Source organism: Pholis gunnellus, assembly GCF_910591455.1.
Source record: "Pholis gunnellus genome assembly, chromosome: 17".
Lineage (NCBI taxonomy): Eukaryota > Metazoa > Chordata > Actinopteri > Perciformes > Pholidae > Pholis > Pholis gunnellus.
Genome location: NC_136544.1, coordinates 7030373 through 7049800, shown reverse-complemented (window position 1 = coordinate 7049800; position 19428 = coordinate 7030373). Strand labels below are relative to the sequence as shown.

Sequence of the window (19428 nt, the reverse complement as noted above, 5' to 3'; positions counted from 1 at the left end):
GTACATATCATTTAGTTTCTGCTGCTTAAAGCACAAAAGATAATTAAAAAAAACGTCTTTCCTGGAAACAACAACAACACAATCACTCGGGATAAGCCACAAAAACTGTCAACTGTCAACATTTTACATTTGAGATAAAAACAGTTTAGACTGCATGGATTAACAGGACGTTGCTGTACTGGCACCTCTGCTCTCGAACAGTCCTCCAGTTAGTATCCGATCTGCTGACACTATTTCTGCTTTTAAATCCTGTCCCATAACACATTTTTACCGACTTGCCTTTTCACCTGACAATTAATTGTCAACCACTTGATTTTAAGTTTATTTTTAATAGGTTCACCTTTTAACCGTTGCCTTTTAACTGTGTGCTTTTATTTTGCTGTTTTTATTTCTTGATATTGTGTATTGGTAATGATCTGCTGTCTATGGAAAGCACTTTGTAAAGTGCTGTACAAATAAAATTATTATTATTATTATAGTTTCTGGAAAGACATTGTACTCTTCAAAATGTCAATATGCTATATGAATACATCAGGGTTCATTCTGGTCTCCTATTCATCTCAATCTTAATGAAACATATTATTTGTGTTTGAGGACTTATTTATTCTTCCATTTTAAAACTACTCTCAAGACAATAAATCACCCCAAAACTGCCAAAAAGAAAAAAGTGTTTTTGACCTTTAATATATCACAAGAAGGTATTTCTCAAGATTTTCTGTGTAAAAACAAGACTTTTCAGACGTATACTGATACACATACTTCACATGTGAGTAAGTCAAAATAAATCTCTTTTCTACATTATTCACGTGTTTTTTTTTAATTTAAGAGTAAAAATCAGCTTACCTCAATATGGAAATTTCTCTCGGATCTGGCCAGTCGGTAGAGTGGAGGAACAGTCAGTGGGAAAACTTGGTTGGATTACATAAACAAGGGTTTGCCTATAATATAGAAGCAGTGACTCCAATTAAGCAATTCAGTTTATTGCCTCCTCTCTCTCTCTGTCTCTCTCTCTGTCTCTCTCTCTGTCTCTCTCTCTGTCTCTCTCTCTCTGTCTCTCTCTCTGTCTCTCTCTCTGTCTCTCTCTCTGTCTCTCTCTCTGTCTCTCTCTCTCTCTGTCTCTCTCTCTCAGTCTCTCTCTCTCTGTCTCTCTCTCTGTCTCTCTCTCTCTGTCTCTCTCTGTCTCTCTCTCTGTCTCTCTCTCTGTCTCTCTCTCTCTGTCTCTCTCTCTCTCGCTCTTTCTTACCTGTTTGTTTGTGTGTTACATAAATCGTACCATGTCTGTTACCCAATCTAACTATACCACAGCACCATTATCTTATTTATGGCAAAATGTAGACATATGAAACAGGGAGTGCTGTTAAAAGCACCAATCCTTGTTTAAAAACAAAACATTTCGGCACATGGTCTGCTATATTGTTACGGTTTGTCTGACATCAGTGCTTCAATCTGCAGGCAGTGTGCTCCCAATTGTATCTAAAGGCCAGCTCCCACAAAGCTCAAACTCATTGAATAAGGTGTCTTGTGTTCAGGCAAATTCATTTTATATCTTTGAGATACCCACTCTCAAAACACTACCCCGGAGGCCTTCCTAGCACCCACGACTTAGCTTTGATATGCAGCTCAATATTTTAGGTTGGTTTAAGGTTCTTCTACCAGCATGTTTCAGAAAAAAATCAGTCTTTCAGTTCTGTGGTCAATCTTCTCTTTTTATCCTCTATTTTATGTTGTGTCCCCTACGGTGAACAACCACAACTAAAAATTGAGCTAAGAACCACAACAGAGAAAGGTGTCAAGTATTACACTTAATTTGTTTGTACATTTTCAATTAAAATGTACGTTTTTCTTCATTTAATCTCAACATTACACATGTATATACTGTCTGTGTCGGCTATATATACACTGATACGCACAGTCTCAACATTTTGTTTTTGTGTTGATAATCTTAGTATGCAAAGTAACAAAAACTGTTTCATAAATGTAGTGGAGTACAAAGTGCACTACCACCAGGGAGGGACACAGATGCAATTATGATGCGACGGCGGATGTCACTGATGCAGGTCTGCCATGGCAAACAACGAAGGACTTCAAAACATGCAACTAAAACACGATAAACTTAACTCTGTTTTACTGGTGCATGCAGGCAATGCAAAGGGCTTCTTTTGTGAGAGGCTGGCCAAATCCTAATGTCCCCCCTAAACCCTCAAACCCTGAACCCTCAAGGACTTACTGACTTCACCTGGTAAGTGGTTGAGTGTGAGAGGCTGTGAGGGCTTGAGATGGTGTAAATAGGAATGGGACAGCACTTTGCTGCAACATATCACGTTACCATGAAAACGACAACAAATATGATGTATAATTGTGTGTATTTATTTTATACTTTATACTCCCCGATTTGAACGTCTTCCAGGATCTTTACTCACAAGATGAGAAGTAATTTCATATAATCTATTTACTCGTTTTTGTCAGCTTCAATGACAAAATCTAATATTTGATGAATAAATAAATAAATATTCTCTGATTTCATGTTTATTTTTTGTTCCATCTTTAACCCTTAATGTTTCTGTGTAAATACTCCTGACTGAACACACGTCAGCCGTCCTCTTTGTTTACCTTTTTTTTTACGTCTCCATGCGTCCACTGGTTACCCCGTGTTTAAAGTCACATTGCAATGATTTGTGGGTAATTCCCTTAGGCTAGGTCAGCATTCCATGCTGGTTTACGGAAAGGGTTCATAAAGGGCTCAAAATGTCTGCGAGAGAGATGATTTGACAGAGGGACAGCCCCAAACCCTCACGGACTTTGCGGGAGCGCGCCTCAAAGTCCGTGAGTCCGTAAGGGGGGACATTGGGATTTGGCCTATGAAGGAGAGAAACCGGAGCTCCTTCCTGCTTCTGTCGCACTCTACAATCAAAAGCTGCTTCAGTAGAAACTGACAATTCACTCGTGAAATATCAGTGAAACTATTGATCAGTATTTTCTATGTGCAATAATGTAGATTCAACGGTTCGGTTATATTTAGCTTTTTAACAATTTAATAATCTAATATAGGCCTAGCTCGTTTTTGTTTTTTACCTTTGCTTCTTGTTATTGAGGAAGAGAATGTGTTCATTGACAGTTTGCTATATTTACTGTTCATTTTATTTATTTTTTGTTTTTTTTACTTATTTAAGTGTTCGAAGTAAATAAATGCATATAAAATGAAACGAAAGGATTATTATTGTCTATTTATATTCATCAACGAATCCAATTAGTTTATGACTGTATGAAAACAATTGTTAAACCTGTGCAAGATAAGCATATAGTTTGTTTTCATGGACGGCCGAATTGTGCGTCACAATAATTGTTGCCCCCTCAAGGAATTGTGGGGCGGTATTATCTTATTTCCTTTGGTAAAGGAAGGTCCAGTGTTTCCTATGCTAAAGAATATAAGAAAGGAAGCAGCATTGAAACGCCTTTTCTTATCATTTAGAGGATTCAAACAGCTCTTATCGTGCCGGCCAGATACGTCAGGGTAATTTCACTCACTTAGGAACCTCCCTAAGCCAAAAAGGACTTTTCAACCAGAGCCCAGGACGCTCGTGCAAACATGGGGTTGCAAACTCAAGCCCTTGTTTCTGCAAAATGGCTTGCAAACATGGTCAACCGCAATCTTGTCGGACCGCGTCTGCGGGTCCTGGACACGTCCTGGTACCTACCGATGATGAACCGAGACGGCAAGAAGGAATTTACCCGATCTCACATCCCGGGAGCGTCTTTTTTCGACATAGACGATTGCTCGGACAGGGACTCAAAGTTCGACCACACCCTCCCAACCGCGCAGTTTTTCGCCGACTACGTGGGGAACTTGGGCATCGGAGATGACAGTCATGTGGTTGTTTACGACGCCAGTGACTTTGGGGCATTTTCTTGCACCCGGGTTTGGTGGATGTTCCGGTTGTATGGACATCCTCAGGTGTCGGTGCTTAACGGGGGTTTCAGGGACTGGGTGAGGGAGGGCTATCCGGTCTCGAGCACCTACACCCGGCCGGAAGCAGCCCGCTTCACCGCCACCATGAACCGCTCCTGGGTGAAGTCGTTTGAGGACATGTCAGAGAACATTGCGACAAAGCAGTTTCAGGTGGTGGACGTGAGGCCCCATGAAAGGTTCCGTGGGAGAGAGCCAGAACCAAGAGAGGGTATGTGTAGCCTAATATTTGAACCCAAGTGTTCTTTATTTTTAAGACCTTTTGTGAACTTATGGGAGTGCATTTGTTTATTGACCTTTGGTGTTTTATTATGAACCCATGAACTTCATAAGTAAGATTTCTGATGGCGTTAACAAGGCTGCTTGTGTGATTTCAAAGTTAAACAGTCTTTTGGTAAATACCAGGGCAGTTGCACACTCAAATAAGATGTTTGTGTCGGCTCACACGGATACCTGTCAGTACAGCAGGACTTAAAGGCAAGGTTAAGTATGTAATGTATTAGGATTGTATGGGAATAAACTGTATTACTTTACTGCCACCTACTGCTAGTGCGGTCGATATGTCCCATATCTTCCATCTGATGTGGTTCATTTCATATTTTGATAATGACATATATGAATATATATAAATATTCCCAGCTAAACACACAAGTTTACATGCATGCGCACAAATACAGAGTAATCAGATCAAGGAAATAGTTTGATTAAACTGAGTTTGATAATGAATTCCCATACTGAATTATCACCTACAGCTCTGTTTGCGGGAACTACTGTCTTGTCATTCATGTAACCGCTGAGTGTGCAGTAACCATGCACAGTTCAGTCTCTGTCATGTTGATTGATTCACACATCGTGATATTACAATTTGGCGACAAGGATGGGATTAACTGGAAGAAAGGAGGATAGGTGTTTTCAGCTTTTAGCCTATATTGCCCGGCACAGCATCAACGTTCACCAAGAGCACCACGGCAAAGAGAAGCAGGGCTCACAACCCCTAAAATAACAAAGATGAAAAGTCATTGAACTGAATGTTGCAATGCTGCAAATGTCAATATGCAGAGAAGTGATCTCAAAGTTTACATATACCGCCGGCTATTTCTTTAGATTTCATCAAAGTATCCTTACATGATTCATTGAACAGGTGTGATTGTTTTTGTTGGGATATATTTTGTTCAAAGTCATTTTATTCAAATGTCAATAAAGAAAAGAGGAACTCTGTTCTGATGTTACTTTAATAATGTCCAGCAGTAGAAGTAATGCAGAAGTAGTATTTCTTTAACTTTACAGACTTTACTTACTTTCATCACTAAATAAGAGATGAAGGCATATAAAAATAGGTTTTCTACAAAAAGCTGACCGTATCTGCATCAAAAGTCCTGACTTTTCAGGACTGTGTGTGTGTGTGTGTGTGTGTGTGTGTGTGTGTGTGTGTGTGTGTGTGTGTGTGTGTGTGTGTGTGTGTGTGTGTGTGTGTGTGTGTTTGATTTGATTGACAGTGGTGGTCTTGCAACAGAAGCAAACAGACCTACATCATTTCCAAATGTTGCTAAATCATGATTGGTGCACGGAAATAGGTGACGACATTGTTTTTTTTTGCTACTGAGCGTGCAAAAAAACCCACAAATATCCTCATGAAACAACCAAAATCAGTGTAAATAATATTCTAATATGTCATCGCCCCACAGGTGTCGAACCGGGTCACATCCCCGGCTCCAAATGCATGCCTTTCCTTGAGTTTCTCGAGGATGACGGCATGATGCTGTCCACGGAGAAGCTGAAGAAGTTCTTCGAGCAGTCCGATGTGGACCTGAACAAGCCAATCTGTGGATCCTGTGGCTCCGGTGTGACCGCCTGTCACATGGTGCTGGCCGCCCATCTGTGCGGCGCCCCTGGGGCGTCCGTGTACGATGGCTCCTGGTACGAGTGGTTCACCAAGGCTCCGCCAGAGCACGTGGTCTCCGAGGTCAAACGCAAGCTCACCAAGGCGTGACGAAGCCTCACTTACAGCATTTAAAAATATATTATATATAACAGTTACATCACTTCATGTTGCCGATTGATTTATCGCACATTAAGCTCAATCGCAAATATTTTAATATCCAGAAATGAGCAGAGCTATAAACCTTAAATAAGCTGCGTGTGTGTGCTTGAGGATTTGAATGTGGATATAACACACATTCTATACTTGATTGTGAAACAAGGCTGTTTGATCTGTTGGCAGATTAGAAGTCTGAACTCAGTTTGACTTAGTTGGATTGAATGTCACAACTATGTTGCAACATGTGAAAAGAAATGACTGTTGCTGCTGTCAGAATCCCGTACAGACTTGCTACTGACGGATGAAAGAATACTTGTTTTACAATTTGTTTGACATCATTTCTACTAAATCTTGTATCTGATAAGCGTCCTGCCCTCTGTGGGCGTGTGTATCCACATGGCACAACCTGCTGGTGCTTTATAAGAAGTGCACGTTAAAAAGATGGGCATGTCTTCTACTTTAGTTATAAACTAACAACCACTTCATCAGGTAGATGCACTTGTTCCAAACACCTTTTTATATGTGATTTAAATGTAATCTATTTTTGTATACCCACACTAACTACTTATTAAAGAAAAGTTTAAGAATGTTTTCGTCTCTTCTCTTTTCTTCTTTTTTTTTTAAGTGTCATGTCTGGTCGTAAACTAGTTGGTGTTGAATGTGAACAGTTGAACACGTAGCCGTGACTTCTCATGTTTCTTTTCCGTGTTGGCCTATAAAGAGCACAGTCACGAGCCTTTCCCTCTCGCGCACGGAGCTTGTATTATTATCTAAGCGGCTTCGTCATGGCGGCGCAGACCCGGGCTCTGGTGTCGGCCCAGTGGCTGGCAGATGCTGTCAGAAGCAACCTCGTCGGGCCCAAACTTCGCGTTCTCGACTCGTCGTGGTACCTGCCGAAAACGAAGCGGGACCCGAGAGCTGAGTTTGCGCAGAAGCACATCCCGGGCTCCTCGTTCTTTGACATCGACGACTGCAGCGACAAGAGCTCCGCGCTGGACCACATGCTGCCAACTTCCAGCCACTTCTCTCGGTACGTGGGGGGTCTGGGCATCGGCAACGACACGCACGTAGTTGTGTACGACACCAGCGACTTCGGGTCGTTCTGCGCGCCCCGGGTGTGGTGGATGTTCCGGCTGTTCGGACACAGCTCGGTGTCGGTGCTGGACGGGGGCATGAGGAACTGGCTGGCTGACGGCTACCCGGTCACGTCTGACCGCTCCGAGCCGGAGTGCAGGGAGTTCCGGGCGACTGTGAACCCGTCGTGGGTGAAGAGCTACGGGGACGTGTTGGAGAACATCGGGACCAAGAAGGTGCAGGTGGTGGATGCCAGGTCTGCAGGGAGGTTCAGGGGTACCGAGCCGGAGCCCAGAGACGGTGAGCTGGACTTATTAACTATCAGAGACCCTCTTGTTTGTGGGAGGTGGTGGTGGGGTAGCAGGTCAACAGATGGCCCATAGAAGTGGTGTAGGCTACATCCTCTGAAAAGCTGTAATTAAGATTATTTTGAGATGCAGCTCAGCAGAGTGTGTAACGTTTTGCTAGTCATGAATCAGAAATAAAAAATAAATTAATACAAATTGTGACATTTTAAAAGGGCTTAGGACATAATGATGGAATGATGTGGTCTATCGTGTCTCTTATTGTGTTTTTTGGGGTTCCTACCATTCGTTACACAGATTTGGGGTAACATTGGGGTAAAGTTTTAGCTCGAGAATTGTTAAAAATAATCAAGCTCTCCTCCAAAACACCACATTAAGACACCAAGACCTCGAGGAACACCATAGAGAAGAAGTCATGCTGTGATTCGGTATCAAAAAGGTTTGACGTTTGGAGATTTTCGGCGCTTCTGTTCTGAAGCTCATAAACCATCTTATTGTCAATAAGCCATTCATCTGGTGAATGCTCTCGTTATCTCTAGTTTGTGGTTGTTAAGTTTCATGAGGCTGTGATTATTCTAAAGGTCACAACAGATAATTTTATGCGGCGACATCAAGTTTCTAAAGAATGTGAAATACTCTGCGGACTAACCTCATCACACATGAGTTCAATTGGGCTCATTGGATCCACAAGGGTTTGTTGCATTAAAACAATACATTATATTCTGCAGGTTTTAGCAATGAATGAAGCAATTTTTCATCACATATTTAGTTTATTATAGGCCAACATGATTTCTTATGTATCATACGTAATGAATATAATTTCTAACTAATGTTGACACTATTTATGATCTTGTGATGAATCAAAATAACTGATTATAGAAGAAAGTTATTAATTAAGTGTAATTTCAAGTACATTGTATCCATTATTTGCTTTTGTGCAGTTACATCAAACACAATGTCAAGCTTATGGTACTAGTAGGTCGACTTTCAGCCACATCTCCTGGCCTTCATCTTTAACTGTCATGGATGACAACTGAACCATCTGTAAGCAAACTCTGTCTGCTGATGAAGACCATGAGATGTGGCTGAAAGCTCCAAATGTTCACCATGTTTCTCACTCCTCCGTCTCACCCTCACAGACACACTGCCGGGACATTTCCCCGGTACAATCAACATGCCCTTCACTTCTTTCCTGGACGCCTCTGGCAAGGAGCTGGGAGCTGAGGGCCTGTCCAAACTGTTCCGGGAGGCGGGGGTGGACCTGGAGCAACCACTCTGGGCTACCTGCGGGTCCGGTGTCACAGCGTGCCATGTTGTTCTGGCAGCTCACCTGCTCGGGCACCCCGGGGCGTGTGTTTATGACGGCTCCTGGTCCGAATGGTTTAAAAGGGCATCGGCGGAGCATATCGTGTCAGAGGGAGAGAGAAAGAAGGTGTGAAGGAAAGAGGAAAGGCCGTGGATTACTACACACAAGGATGTGATGTTGCTTTTACAAGGGAAAGCAGTGTTTCTGCTGCCAACAAGAGTGATAGATCACGACTCTGACTCTAGTCTCATAGTGTACATTCTACTAATACTGAGGAGATAGGTCATGCTGAATAAGGCTGCGCGCATAGTGAGCTTGTAATGAAGATCTCCTCTACTTATGCAAATTCTCTGACTTTCCTCAATAGGGCTATAGTTGCATATTGCAGAAAGGTGTACAATACTTTAAAATAACATGATTTGTTTTGGTTGTCATTAATATATCTCGGCATGTTAACGATGGTAGAGATGAGGAAATCTCCAAGAGGGTACTAAGATAAGGGATGTTGGGTTCTTGGAAGAAGTGCATTTTCTTGATTTCTTGATGATGTATTGATTCATTATTTTACAAATGTAAATGAAATAAATGGCGAGGCCGTTGTTGTGTTATGCTATACATCATGGGTACAGTGTCATATCTTTATTCCCCTTTAAAACATGTCCAGCTTAGGACACGGAGGAAAAACTTGATTATTCAGTAACCAGTAAAATAAATATTAGCTTTGTTAGAAGGCCATGGAAGATCAAAGGGCAAAATACTGTAGATGGAGGAAATAGACATTGACCAAGTCTTCCTCGCAATTCATGGGATTATAGGAAATTATTTTCTGTTTTTTTTTTCAGTCTAATGCTAATTTTATTGTACGTCAAAATATTTTATTTGTATTGATTTCAATTCATAACATTTTAAATCCTTACAAAGTTACTAAAATATAACTTGTTGTGAACCCAGCAAATGAAAAAAACATGGAGCAGATGATGAAGCCCATGAAAAGGCTGCAAGATACAACACATAAAAAAAAAAAAAAAAAAAAAAAAAATTGGGATGCTGACGCAGAGGAAATCAAAACCAGTTCAGACCGGTTCCTGTGCTTGATTTGAGGTGTCTGGCAATATGCCCGATCTTAACAACAAAGTTTATGTATTATAGCTTTTTTTTACAGCATGGTAGTAAGCTATTATGTGCAACTGTAGAATGTACACTATTTAACTCATATGGGACCTTCTAATGTGGAAAAAAAGGCTGAGTAAGAGTCGTATTTTGAGAGTTGCATAGAAGATTGTAGTGAAAGCTGTGCACTTGTTCTAACCTGCATCATTGTCTTTTGTTACAGGCAATATGCCATTGGCACCTATGAACTGTTAAACATAGCATATAATGAGTTACTTTATTTGTGTATGATGTCAGCTGTTGCTATGTGCCATTGGGGTAAAAAGAGAAGAACAAAAGACCATTACTACTGGGCAAAAGAGAACGATCATAATTTTTTGAACAATTCTTCTCGAGTTGTGGACTTTGCTTACTGTGTCTGCAGAGGTATGTATTGCTTCCATGTGGCAACCTCCGGTTCCGAAAAGTGAAGCCAATGCGTAAGTGCCTTAAACTTGCATTCTCTCTATTGGTCAGCAGGGGACGACTCCTCCGATTGCAAAAAACAAGTTTGATTGTATGGAAGTCAATGTGAAAAATCCCCCTGTTTCTCACTTGATTAATTACCTCAGTAAACATTGTAAACATGAGTTCATGGTCTCAATCGCTAGTTTCAAGTCTACTTCAATACAGCATGATGTTTATTTAGTAAATTATGGTAAAATAGAGCATAAAGCAGAGTATGCTTTTAGGCGGGCTACGTTGTGATAGACAGGTCACTACCGCAACCTGATTAATACACAGTGTCTCTATGTCGCTCCTCCACCGTCCAAATATAGTCACTTCCCTTTCACTGGTTGCAAAAAGCCAAACTGCAGGCTTCAAAACAGCAGTCCACAAACCAATGGGTGACATCGCGATGACTACGTCCTCTTCTTGTTTACGGTCTATGACTGCTTCAATGAATCAAACCTCCCTTTCTGTGACTGACAGAAGCCTCGTCAGTGTATATTTGGCTTTCCCCCCTCACCCACAGACACACTAGTCAGCTCAGAGGTCGAATGAGTTGGATTTTCCAGAAAAAAACAGAACAATGTGTAGAACAAATACAAAAATAATCCCTCTCTATCATCATGACCCTGTCAATCTGTATTTCCTTATATTGCTGTTTTTAGGACAATTCTGGGCTTCATTTAAACGTAGAAACCAGGTGTAAGATCAAATGAGAGTGACTTCAGTTTCTGCTCAACTAGACATTATTCTACTATTATATTATAAATAGTTGTTTGCTGACATATTAGGGAGTGAAAGGTGATTCGTTTAGGAGCGGGCGGCATGACTCAAAATGATCGAATCGTTCAAAGGAGTGAACTTCCCAGCATGCATCAAATGCCACAACAAAGATGGCCGCTCGTCTCTGACGTGTGTCACTCGGCCATCCCGAAAACTGCCTGAAGGTCCTGACGAAATAAACAAATTGGGGTCCTTTCTTGCAATAGGCTAGCTGTCGAAACGGTGTCGCGAGTCACATTGTTTTACACATCTGTGGTAAATTGTCAAAAATAACACCAATATATGTCGATAAGGTTGTTTGGGGGAATGTTGGTAACATCTAAGTTTCTTTCGGTTTGGTCCTTTACGTCCTAACTGGCCCACTAGGTTTGTTTTTGAGCGTCGAAGGGTGTGTTTTTTTTTTCGGCCGCCGTTAACGCAGCAGTAACGTTAGCTAGTTACGCTAACGTTCTCAAACCCACGTCATTTTAGTGTTTAACGTTAAATAAAACAAAGAGGTAAGTTCCGTTGGAATGAAGCCGTTCGTCGTTTGTTACTGTTGTAGAATTTCTGCCCTTATATGGAATTAACGTACAATGTCCAGATTTAATTACCTCGTAATATCCAGGACTCTCATAAACTACGTAAATACATTTCGACGATGTCGTAAATTGCCAACGTGTAACTGCTATTCTCTGAAGAAGCAATTTAGGGCTACAATACTAGTACGTGGGCACATTTTAATTGAATAATTAATCTGTTTTGGGGGGATTTTGTTTTTCCACAGGGAGGCGTTGATGAGCAGCAATGTCTGGCATCGCTCTTAGCAGACTGTCTCAGGAGCGCAAAGCCTGGAGGAAAGACCACCCGTTTGTAAGCAGCAACACGTTGATCCCTCATTCAATAGCAACGTGTATCTCCTGACCTTCACGAGTGCAACCTACACGAAGTTTTCACTGATGCTGTGTGCCTTGTACACCACACAGGGTTTTGTTGCTGTGCCCACTAAGAATCCCGATGGAACCATGAATCTGATGAACTGGGAGTGTGCGATTCCAGGGAAGAAAGGAGTAAGTCAGCTACACATTGAAGTGGACCAGCTGTAAACCCCTTTATATACCTTTTAGGAGTTAGGATGTAATACTTCATGTTAAACAACACGCACTACAACCAGTTCTTCAATATGTGTGTGGTGCATTTGTCACCAGATCACGTCAGCTTACTGCCCCATTCCTGTCTAGATTTACCCAATATCAACATAGAAATATGCCACTCAAATAACAGCATGGTCATGGTTTACCTTTTAATTCTTACATTAGATATAACGTTTTAGAAATAATAGGAGAGGCATCCAAAGACGAGTGTTTACTTGTGATTGAAGCAAAACCGTGCGGGACGCTTTGCAAAAGAGAAAAGGCTTTGTTTGTCATACAAAGAGAGTTTTTAAAGTCATTCTTGTATCTTTACTTCTGCTTCTTTCCTTGCAGTTGTTTCATATGCTTTCGTATTTACAGATCAATTCTTTCCTTCTTCTTTCATTAGACCTTGTGGGAGGGAGGACTCTATAAACTCCGAATGCTGTTCAAAGATGACTACCCTTCCTCACCACCAAAATGTGAGTGTCACTGCTCACCTGGCTCATGGTTTCATTCACGGTTAAGAGGACAGACTTTTACATCCAGCTGTGTATTCAACACAACAGAGGAGAGGCTCAGAAACAGTCTTCATACCTGGTTTAGTCGGCACACCGCCTTGTGTAAGCAATGAGCAAAAGATGACAGTGTTTAAATTACAGTCTCTATCTTTGTGAATGAGGGAATCTATTTACTACAAATTAGAGAGCGACATCATTCTCTGCTCAGGTAGACATTACTCCACCAGATCTTTACAAAGCAAGTCGTTTGCTGATATACTAATGCTCTGAATATCATACAGAGAACCTTTAATGAAAGCTTTATTTATTGTAATATCCCTGTTACTACGGTGTAAGATATGCAGATCACATGTTGATCAAGGCTTGTTTTAAAGTTCTCCCTCCCTCTCCCTCTCTCTCTCCCTCCCTCTCCCTCTCTCTCTCTCTTCTCAGGCAAGTTTGAGCCACCGATATTCCACCCAAATGTTTACCCATCCGGCACCGTTTGTCTGTCCATCCTGGAGGAGGACAAGGACTGGAGGCCCGCCATCACCATCAAACAGGTCTGAACGCTCAACAGTCTCTCGTATGCTCGTGTCAGCGGTGTAGTTGGTCGGTTCACTTTTTACCTTCAGATTATTGATTCATTGTACGCTGCAGTGACTGAACCGAGTCTACTTTTTTATTTTTTTATTGTGTGGGCAATTACAGCATATATTCCACTCTGTCTTATTACACAATATATTACACAGTGCACTGTACTGCTCTCTTCAGACCTCGGGGTTGTGTGTGGTTGATGGTCAGTATCTTCCTCTTTTCTGGCTTCCTCCGTGCTCAAATTTCAGGATTCATTTAGAAATACAAGGGAAATGAATTGACGTATACATGCCGAGATAAATGTGTTCAGTCTTTAGTAAATAACATTTAGAAAGATGGTTTAAAATACAATAAATCATAGCATAAATACATTAAACGATTATTTTTGCTTAATATTATTTAAACCTTCATAATTTACATTTATATTCATTCAGAAAATGAACCAAGACTTTGAATTCCGTCATCTGATTTAGATTAAATACAATAGAATCCTTCATAGATCAATTTGAAATGCATAGAAACCTGTAAAGAAATGTTAAGACAACGTTTCAGTCATTTTTTAAAAATACCATTACTTAAATAAAATCTGAGAAACAGAAATTAAATGTTAAAAATGCGTTCAGCAACAACTGTGTCCACAGATAAATAAAACCCTCCGATTCTCACACATTCTAAAGCCCAATGAGGCCGCACGCTGTACAGCCGTCTACCTACAGACAGATGGTTAAATGGAGCAGATATAATCCCACTACTAACTGAATATACATCTGCACAGATGATCTTATTCTACAGTAACTGTAACATGAACACGTAGAACCAGGAGGAGCAGCTGCTGAACCGTCTGACCTCAAGATTGTTGCCTGTTTTCAGATCCTGTTGGGAATCCAGGAGCTGCTGAACGAGCCCAACATTCAAGACCCGGCACAAGCAGAAGCTTACACAATTTACTGGTAAGTGCTGTGATGACCTAACCCACCCAATAGCCCACAACTGAAGCCTGAATGAAAGTCGTTTTTGACATTTGCAATGTGAATGTTTCCGTGTTTAAGCAAAGGAGAAACTCATGTTTCCTGTTCTTTCAGTGCTTTGTGCGCCGACCCGTTATGAACTACTACCTCTAAATGAGCGTGTGAGTAGCATCAGCATGGCTCTAAATGTCTCTGTCTTTGTGTTTTCAGTCAGAACAGGATGGATTATGAGAAGCGGGTAAGAGCACAGGCCAAGAAGTTTGCCCCCACATAGAGCGGGAGCGCTGGGCCCGATCCCGCCGGAGCGGCCTCGGCTGATGGAGGTTACAAACAGCACCTGACGGACCACTCCAATAAGAATCCACATTTTATTGTCAAGCTATTACACAGGTGGCAAGAGAGCCTGTTTCTCTCTTTTCTTCCTTTTTTTTTTTTTTCTAGAACAACAAAAGTTCAGTAAGATCCCAATTTAGATCTTCTTCAAGAAATATTTCTGCGTTTTGAATGCGCAGCTGATGCTCATTCATGCCTCCATTAATACCGTAAGTCATAGTACTCTTCTCAACAGAGCTGTAGAAATACGACGTCCAGACCACTCAGTGTGTAGTTCAGTCTGTGGCAGAGGAGGGGATTTTGTTTATTCTTAAACTTCCATTTATTCTTGTTTTTTCTTTATCAAACCCAGAAGTATTGTAGATAGTTAACGATTTGCGGCATGAAACTTGAGATAAAGCAGTCGGATGCACAGTGGAAGTCACTCCTCCCACTGTGCTGCCGATCCCCTTGTTTCGTTCCTACCACACATCCCTCACATCTCGGAGTTCCCAGAAAAGGCATCAAAAGACTCCGTTCAATTTAGGTAGAAGACAAATCCCGGCACTTGTATATTGGTTGTAAGCTAAACTCTGGCAGTTCATCATGTTGGCAGGAAGTGATGCTCTGTCCACCTCGCGGAATGGAAGAGCGACCGCAAGAAAGTGGGTCAGGGCGTTTCTTCCACCGAGCAGTTAAAACGATCTTTTATCGCAGTGGAGCTAAAGAGGACATTAGTTTTCAGATTCTCTGTTTGGTGAATCCACCTGGGACTGAAGCTATCTGTCAAGACACGGTGTTGAACTTCACACACACGCTGAACTCTAGTTTGTCTTCTGCTTCCCAGACTGCTGCAGGATGAGACGAGACGTTGCATTGTAAAAGTAACACAAACTGTTGCTGCATGTGTGCGTTTCGCCTCTTGATTGGTTATAAATAGCATACCATCACTTCGGTTATTTTCTCCCACAATGCTCACAAAAAGGAATACAAACCTGTATAAACCAAAACGCTATTACGTCTTGAAGTCCATGTGGTAAACCGAAGCTGAAGGATCCTCATTGGAATGGCCTCTCAACCAGCAGACAGGATGGAAGTGCACTTGAGAGAAAGCGAAGGCCTGAGAGTTTTTTTGCCTCTAAATGTATGAGTGCATGTACATAATATAAATAATGACAAATTGTGGAAGTTATGTTTTATATTGTTTTAGCCAGTTGACATTTGTGTGTGGTATTATAACAAAGAACACAATAAATGGCATACAATTGTGAAATAAAGTTAAATAAAAGAAATGAAAAATGTTTTGTTTTTGAGTTTGCGGGGGTGATAAATAAACATTTCAAATGCTGCTGCGAATGATATAAGAGATGCATTAACGTGCCGTTCACCTCACATGTCTGTCTTATGATGGAGATGCGTATTTTTAAACCCTTGGCTTCTCTGTTTTCACTGGTATCTAAAGAAGCCACTTTTTCTTGGGGGACTTGAAAGTATGCGGTTAAAGAGGTTTAACCTATTCAAGCCTGCTCATCTGACAAACCATTGTTCCAGATGTTTCCTCGATTCCTGCGCTCGCCATTGTCATCAGACCAGTAAGTCTATGGCTCTGAATAGCAAATATCACCAGAATAATTGTGCAAAACATAAATCTATATGTGCAGTTTACAGGGTTTTTTTGCATCAAGGTTATAGCTGATCATTTCTCTTAAAATGTCAGTTTTGTCTTTTTTTTTCTTCTTTTTCTTGTCCAGAGGTGTCACCTGACGTAATGTTCTTGGGTGTCTTGCATGACATTCTTAAGAAATTTAACACCTTTTGTTTTGACTCACCGCTCCTGCGGTTTATTATCTCAGTATGAGCTCAGTTGGCCAAAAACCAGCAAAGACACAGGTGAGGCAATTGTTTTTCTCTCTTTTTTTTGTGGCTGCTGCGTGTTAACAATGTGTTCTTGTTCTAGTTATGATTTCCTCTGAACACGCTGTGTCGTAGGTGAGGGCAGTAGAAAGCCCTCGGGTGCCGTCCCTGCCGCTGCCTCACTATGCTGATCCTGGATCAGCCTGTTCGTACCCACACAGCTATCACAGCTTGAGCCACTGTCTTCGCACCAAAATATGTCCAGGTCCGTACATTATTTGTATATTTTAATTATGTCAAAGGCCTCCTTTAATATGCAAATAACCATGCGTGTTATTGGGTTTAACAATATGTCTTCAATAGGAAGGGCAGCTCCTGTGATTAACCAGTTATTGTTCAATACTCTGCTGCCCATATGTTGTTACACTAACACATAAACATTACTTTAGAGGCAGTGGCCACACGGGCGACATTGATAGTAAATCAAGGGAATCCTGAGAAGTTTGACACATGATCTGCATCATCCTGCTGAATTATTCAGCTGTGAATGTTGCCATGTGCACCGTGTGACCAGCTAACTTACTGCACGCCAGGTGTGGTACGGTGTCGTTTGGCTAAATCAAGAGAAGGTTGACTTCTAAAAGTAGAAATAACACATTCCTCCTACAATTTAACAGTTGAATTAGCTAAAAAAGAATAAACAAAACATTCTCAATTAAATACACTGGGAGGCTTTGTTGCTATAGATTACTTGGTCTGGTTTGACCAGCTAGCTTATGGTGGCTAATGTTAGCCAGCTTTAGATCGGTCCTGCTATATAACTGAAACTACTGAGTAGTTGTTACTCTACAAGTAACTATCTCATAACTGTTCGGCAAGCGTTAAACTACATAGTCTCACATTAACACAATAAAACACAATCCTAAGGTTGCAACATAGTTCAGATATCCCACACGACACACGTGTACCTTAAGTGGCTGAACCAACGTCTCGCACTATATCTTACATTTGTGACCTTAATTAACTGTTAAACACTCATGTTTGGGGTTGATAAACAATTTTTGTTAGCACTATCATCTCAAAATATGAATTTTGTCCAATACTTTTTGACGTGCAAAACATCGACCCTCCCATCAGCCTCGAGCTAACTTTGGGCACGCTGACGTTAGCAGTTAGATCAAAGTAGGCTACCGTACAGACTCACCTGTGTGGTTGTACAATTTATTTCCCTTTTCGCACTTTTTTCCCTTCACTTTCCCCTTTAATTCACCCCACTGAACCCTCTGTCTCTAGGTGCTTCTTTAACATGGAAGTCCCTCTCCAGGGACTCCTACGTCAGCCACCCTCCACCCGCCTGGCCTGCCGACCCCCACCTCTGGTACGGCCACACGACGGATGAAGTGGGTCGGTAGAACGTTTATTCCTCCCGACCCTCTCTATTCTTTTTTCGTCCTTTCATTGTTCTGGTCTTGTTTGTTTCCGACGTGCTGCATTTGATCCTAACGTTCGTTTCCGTGGCTCGGCCTGCAGTCCAGTGGACGGAGAGGAACATCATGAACCAGAAGCTCGACAAGACGCTGACAGGTCGTGGAGACCACATCACACACTGGTTCCTTGTCATTCACACTTTGGGCTCCATGTAATAAAGTAAAAGTATAATAACATACATGCTGGTAGCTTGTTGCTTTAACAATAAATAAACAGGAGGAGGGTTATGTTAGAGGTGGAACAACACTGGAAATATTATTGGTTTGACAAAAGATATCTGTGATAAACCTTTGATTTAGGCTTGACTAAACTGTAATCAGATGTGTGTGTGTGTGTGTGTGTGTGTGCATTTATTCAGATATAATGTAAAAAGTGTTAAGCAAAATCAAACTTTCATTGTTTTTGAATTCCTTTTTTTTCTTCTCCTACCTCAAGATGAGATATGAATAAGATGAGTTGTCTTAACATTTAGGGAACATAACACACAAAGAAGTCCCTACCTCGGACTAAAGCTAAAGCAGCTAAACCGCCGAGTGCTAGCAGCAGCTGAAGGGGTTACTTGTCTCTGTGTGATGTGTAAAGGCAGCAGGATGGAGGTGGTTTCAACTGAAACCACTGAAACTTGCCTTTTGTCACAAGCTGCTGCCTCTCCTACCAAGACAGACCCAGAAGATGAGTATCTGTAGCAGAAATCTGATCGCTTCTTTACTACGCAGAGGTTGAGAGGAATGGTTGAGGAATGGTTGACGTCGACGCGGTGACTCAACAACACACAGTCAACTGATAACTCGTCTGTTACTTCAGCTACATGGTATGATTTCCTCATGTCACGGCATGACAGTTAACCCATATGATGATAGTGGGATCATTTAAAAAATTGTTGCCGTTATATCATCAGAATTATAAGCTTAATTCTTAGTTTGTGACTCAATAGGTGTATAACTAGGCCTTCCCTCCCATCAGCCTCAACCGCAGGCCTACTTGTGTTTTGTTAAACATTATACCTGGTGAACATTGGCATGTCACTGTGAGCATGTTAACATTATGTAGCTCAACGCACCTCTGTGCAACCGCAACTACAGCCTCACAGGATATAGAGCTTTGTCAACTCTGGCCCTCACTTGCAGGAATCGAACGTACGAAAGTGTTTGACTTCTCCGCTATGAGTCAAAGCCGTTAAATAGACGAAGCAGATAGTGTTCTTGAATCAGCAACATGTGAGCTATACCTCTGTAAAATGTAAGGGTAGCACCTTTTCTTTTATAGACTTACAGGTTTTTTCCATATGAGTGTGCCCCCCCCCCCCCCTTGTTATTTTTCTCACCTTCTCAACCTCACAACCGCCCAGCCCCTCCCATGTCTCTGTGGTCTGTTGATGGAGACTGCTTTCTTGTTGCATTTGAGCACAGACACCGCTATGGCCACCTCAGCAGCTTCCCGACTCAGGCTCGGCTGACTCTGACCTTTTCGGGCGAGAGATGCGCGCTCTCCTTCCTGTCGCCCCTCCGCTGCCTTTGTCTCTCTCCTG

General features: G+C 41.6%; 3 protein-coding genes across 3 annotated transcripts; all 3 read left to right on the top strand.

The window, feature by feature from the left end:
* The first annotated feature begins 3454 nt into the window (after nt 1-3454).
* LOC306709874 (3-mercaptopyruvate sulfurtransferase-like) lies at nt 3455-6585 on the top strand. Its single transcript, XM_079178185.1, has 2 exons — nt 3455-4175; nt 5650-6585. The coding sequence occupies exons 1-2, from the start codon at nt 3587-3589 to the stop codon at nt 5952-5954; spliced, it is 894 nt and encodes a 297-aa protein (XP_079034311.1). The 5' UTR covers nt 3455-3586; the 3' UTR covers nt 5955-6585.
* Nucleotides 6586-6667: 82 nt separating this feature from the next.
* mpst (mercaptopyruvate sulfurtransferase) lies at nt 6668-9304 on the top strand. Its single transcript, XM_079178186.1, has 2 exons — nt 6668-7376; nt 8521-9304. The coding sequence occupies exons 1-2, from the start codon at nt 6788-6790 to the stop codon at nt 8817-8819; spliced, it is 888 nt and encodes a 295-aa protein (XP_079034312.1). The 5' UTR covers nt 6668-6787; the 3' UTR covers nt 8820-9304.
* A 1963-nt stretch (nt 9305-11267) lies between these two features.
* LOC306709662 (SUMO-conjugating enzyme UBC9-like) lies at nt 11268-15841 on the top strand. The gene is made up of 7 exons (XM_079177899.1): nt 11268-11566; nt 11836-11921; nt 12035-12118; nt 12591-12663; nt 13135-13244; nt 14149-14228; nt 14457-15841. The coding sequence occupies exons 2-7, from the start codon at nt 11856-11858 to the stop codon at nt 14518-14520; spliced, it is 477 nt and encodes a 158-aa protein (XP_079034025.1). The 5' UTR covers nt 11268-11566; nt 11836-11855; the 3' UTR covers nt 14521-15841.
* Nucleotides 15842-19428: the final 3587 nt, after the last annotated feature.

What these genes read in the sequence shown, in the direction of transcription:
- LOC306709662 (XM_079177899.1), top strand. Translation starts at nt 11,856, where the DNA reads ATGTCTGGCATCGCTCTTAGCAGACTGTCTCAGGAGCGCAAAGCCTGG. An exon ending in CCGCCATCACCATCAAACAG is followed by an intron (nt 13,245 to 14,148) that starts GTCTGAACGCTC and finishes GCCTGTTTTCAG; the next exon opens with ATCCTGTTGGGAATCCAGGA. An exon ending in GAAGCTTACACAATTTACTG is followed by an intron (nt 14,229 to 14,456) that starts GTAAGTGCTGTG and finishes TTGTGTTTTCAG; the next exon opens with TCAGAACAGGATGGATTATG.
- LOC306709874 (XM_079178185.1), top strand. Translation starts at nt 3,587, where the DNA reads ATGGGGTTGCAAACTCAAGCCCTTGTTTCTGCAAAATGGCTTGCAAAC. An exon ending in AGAGCCAGAACCAAGAGAGG is followed by an intron (nt 4,176 to 5,649) that starts GTATGTGTAGCC and finishes ATCGCCCCACAG; the next exon opens with GTGTCGAACCGGGTCACATC.
- mpst (XM_079178186.1), top strand. Translation starts at nt 6,788, where the DNA reads ATGGCGGCGCAGACCCGGGCTCTGGTGTCGGCCCAGTGGCTGGCAGAT. An exon ending in CGAGCCGGAGCCCAGAGACG is followed by an intron (nt 7,377 to 8,520) that starts GTGAGCTGGACT and finishes TCACCCTCACAG; the next exon opens with ACACACTGCCGGGACATTTC.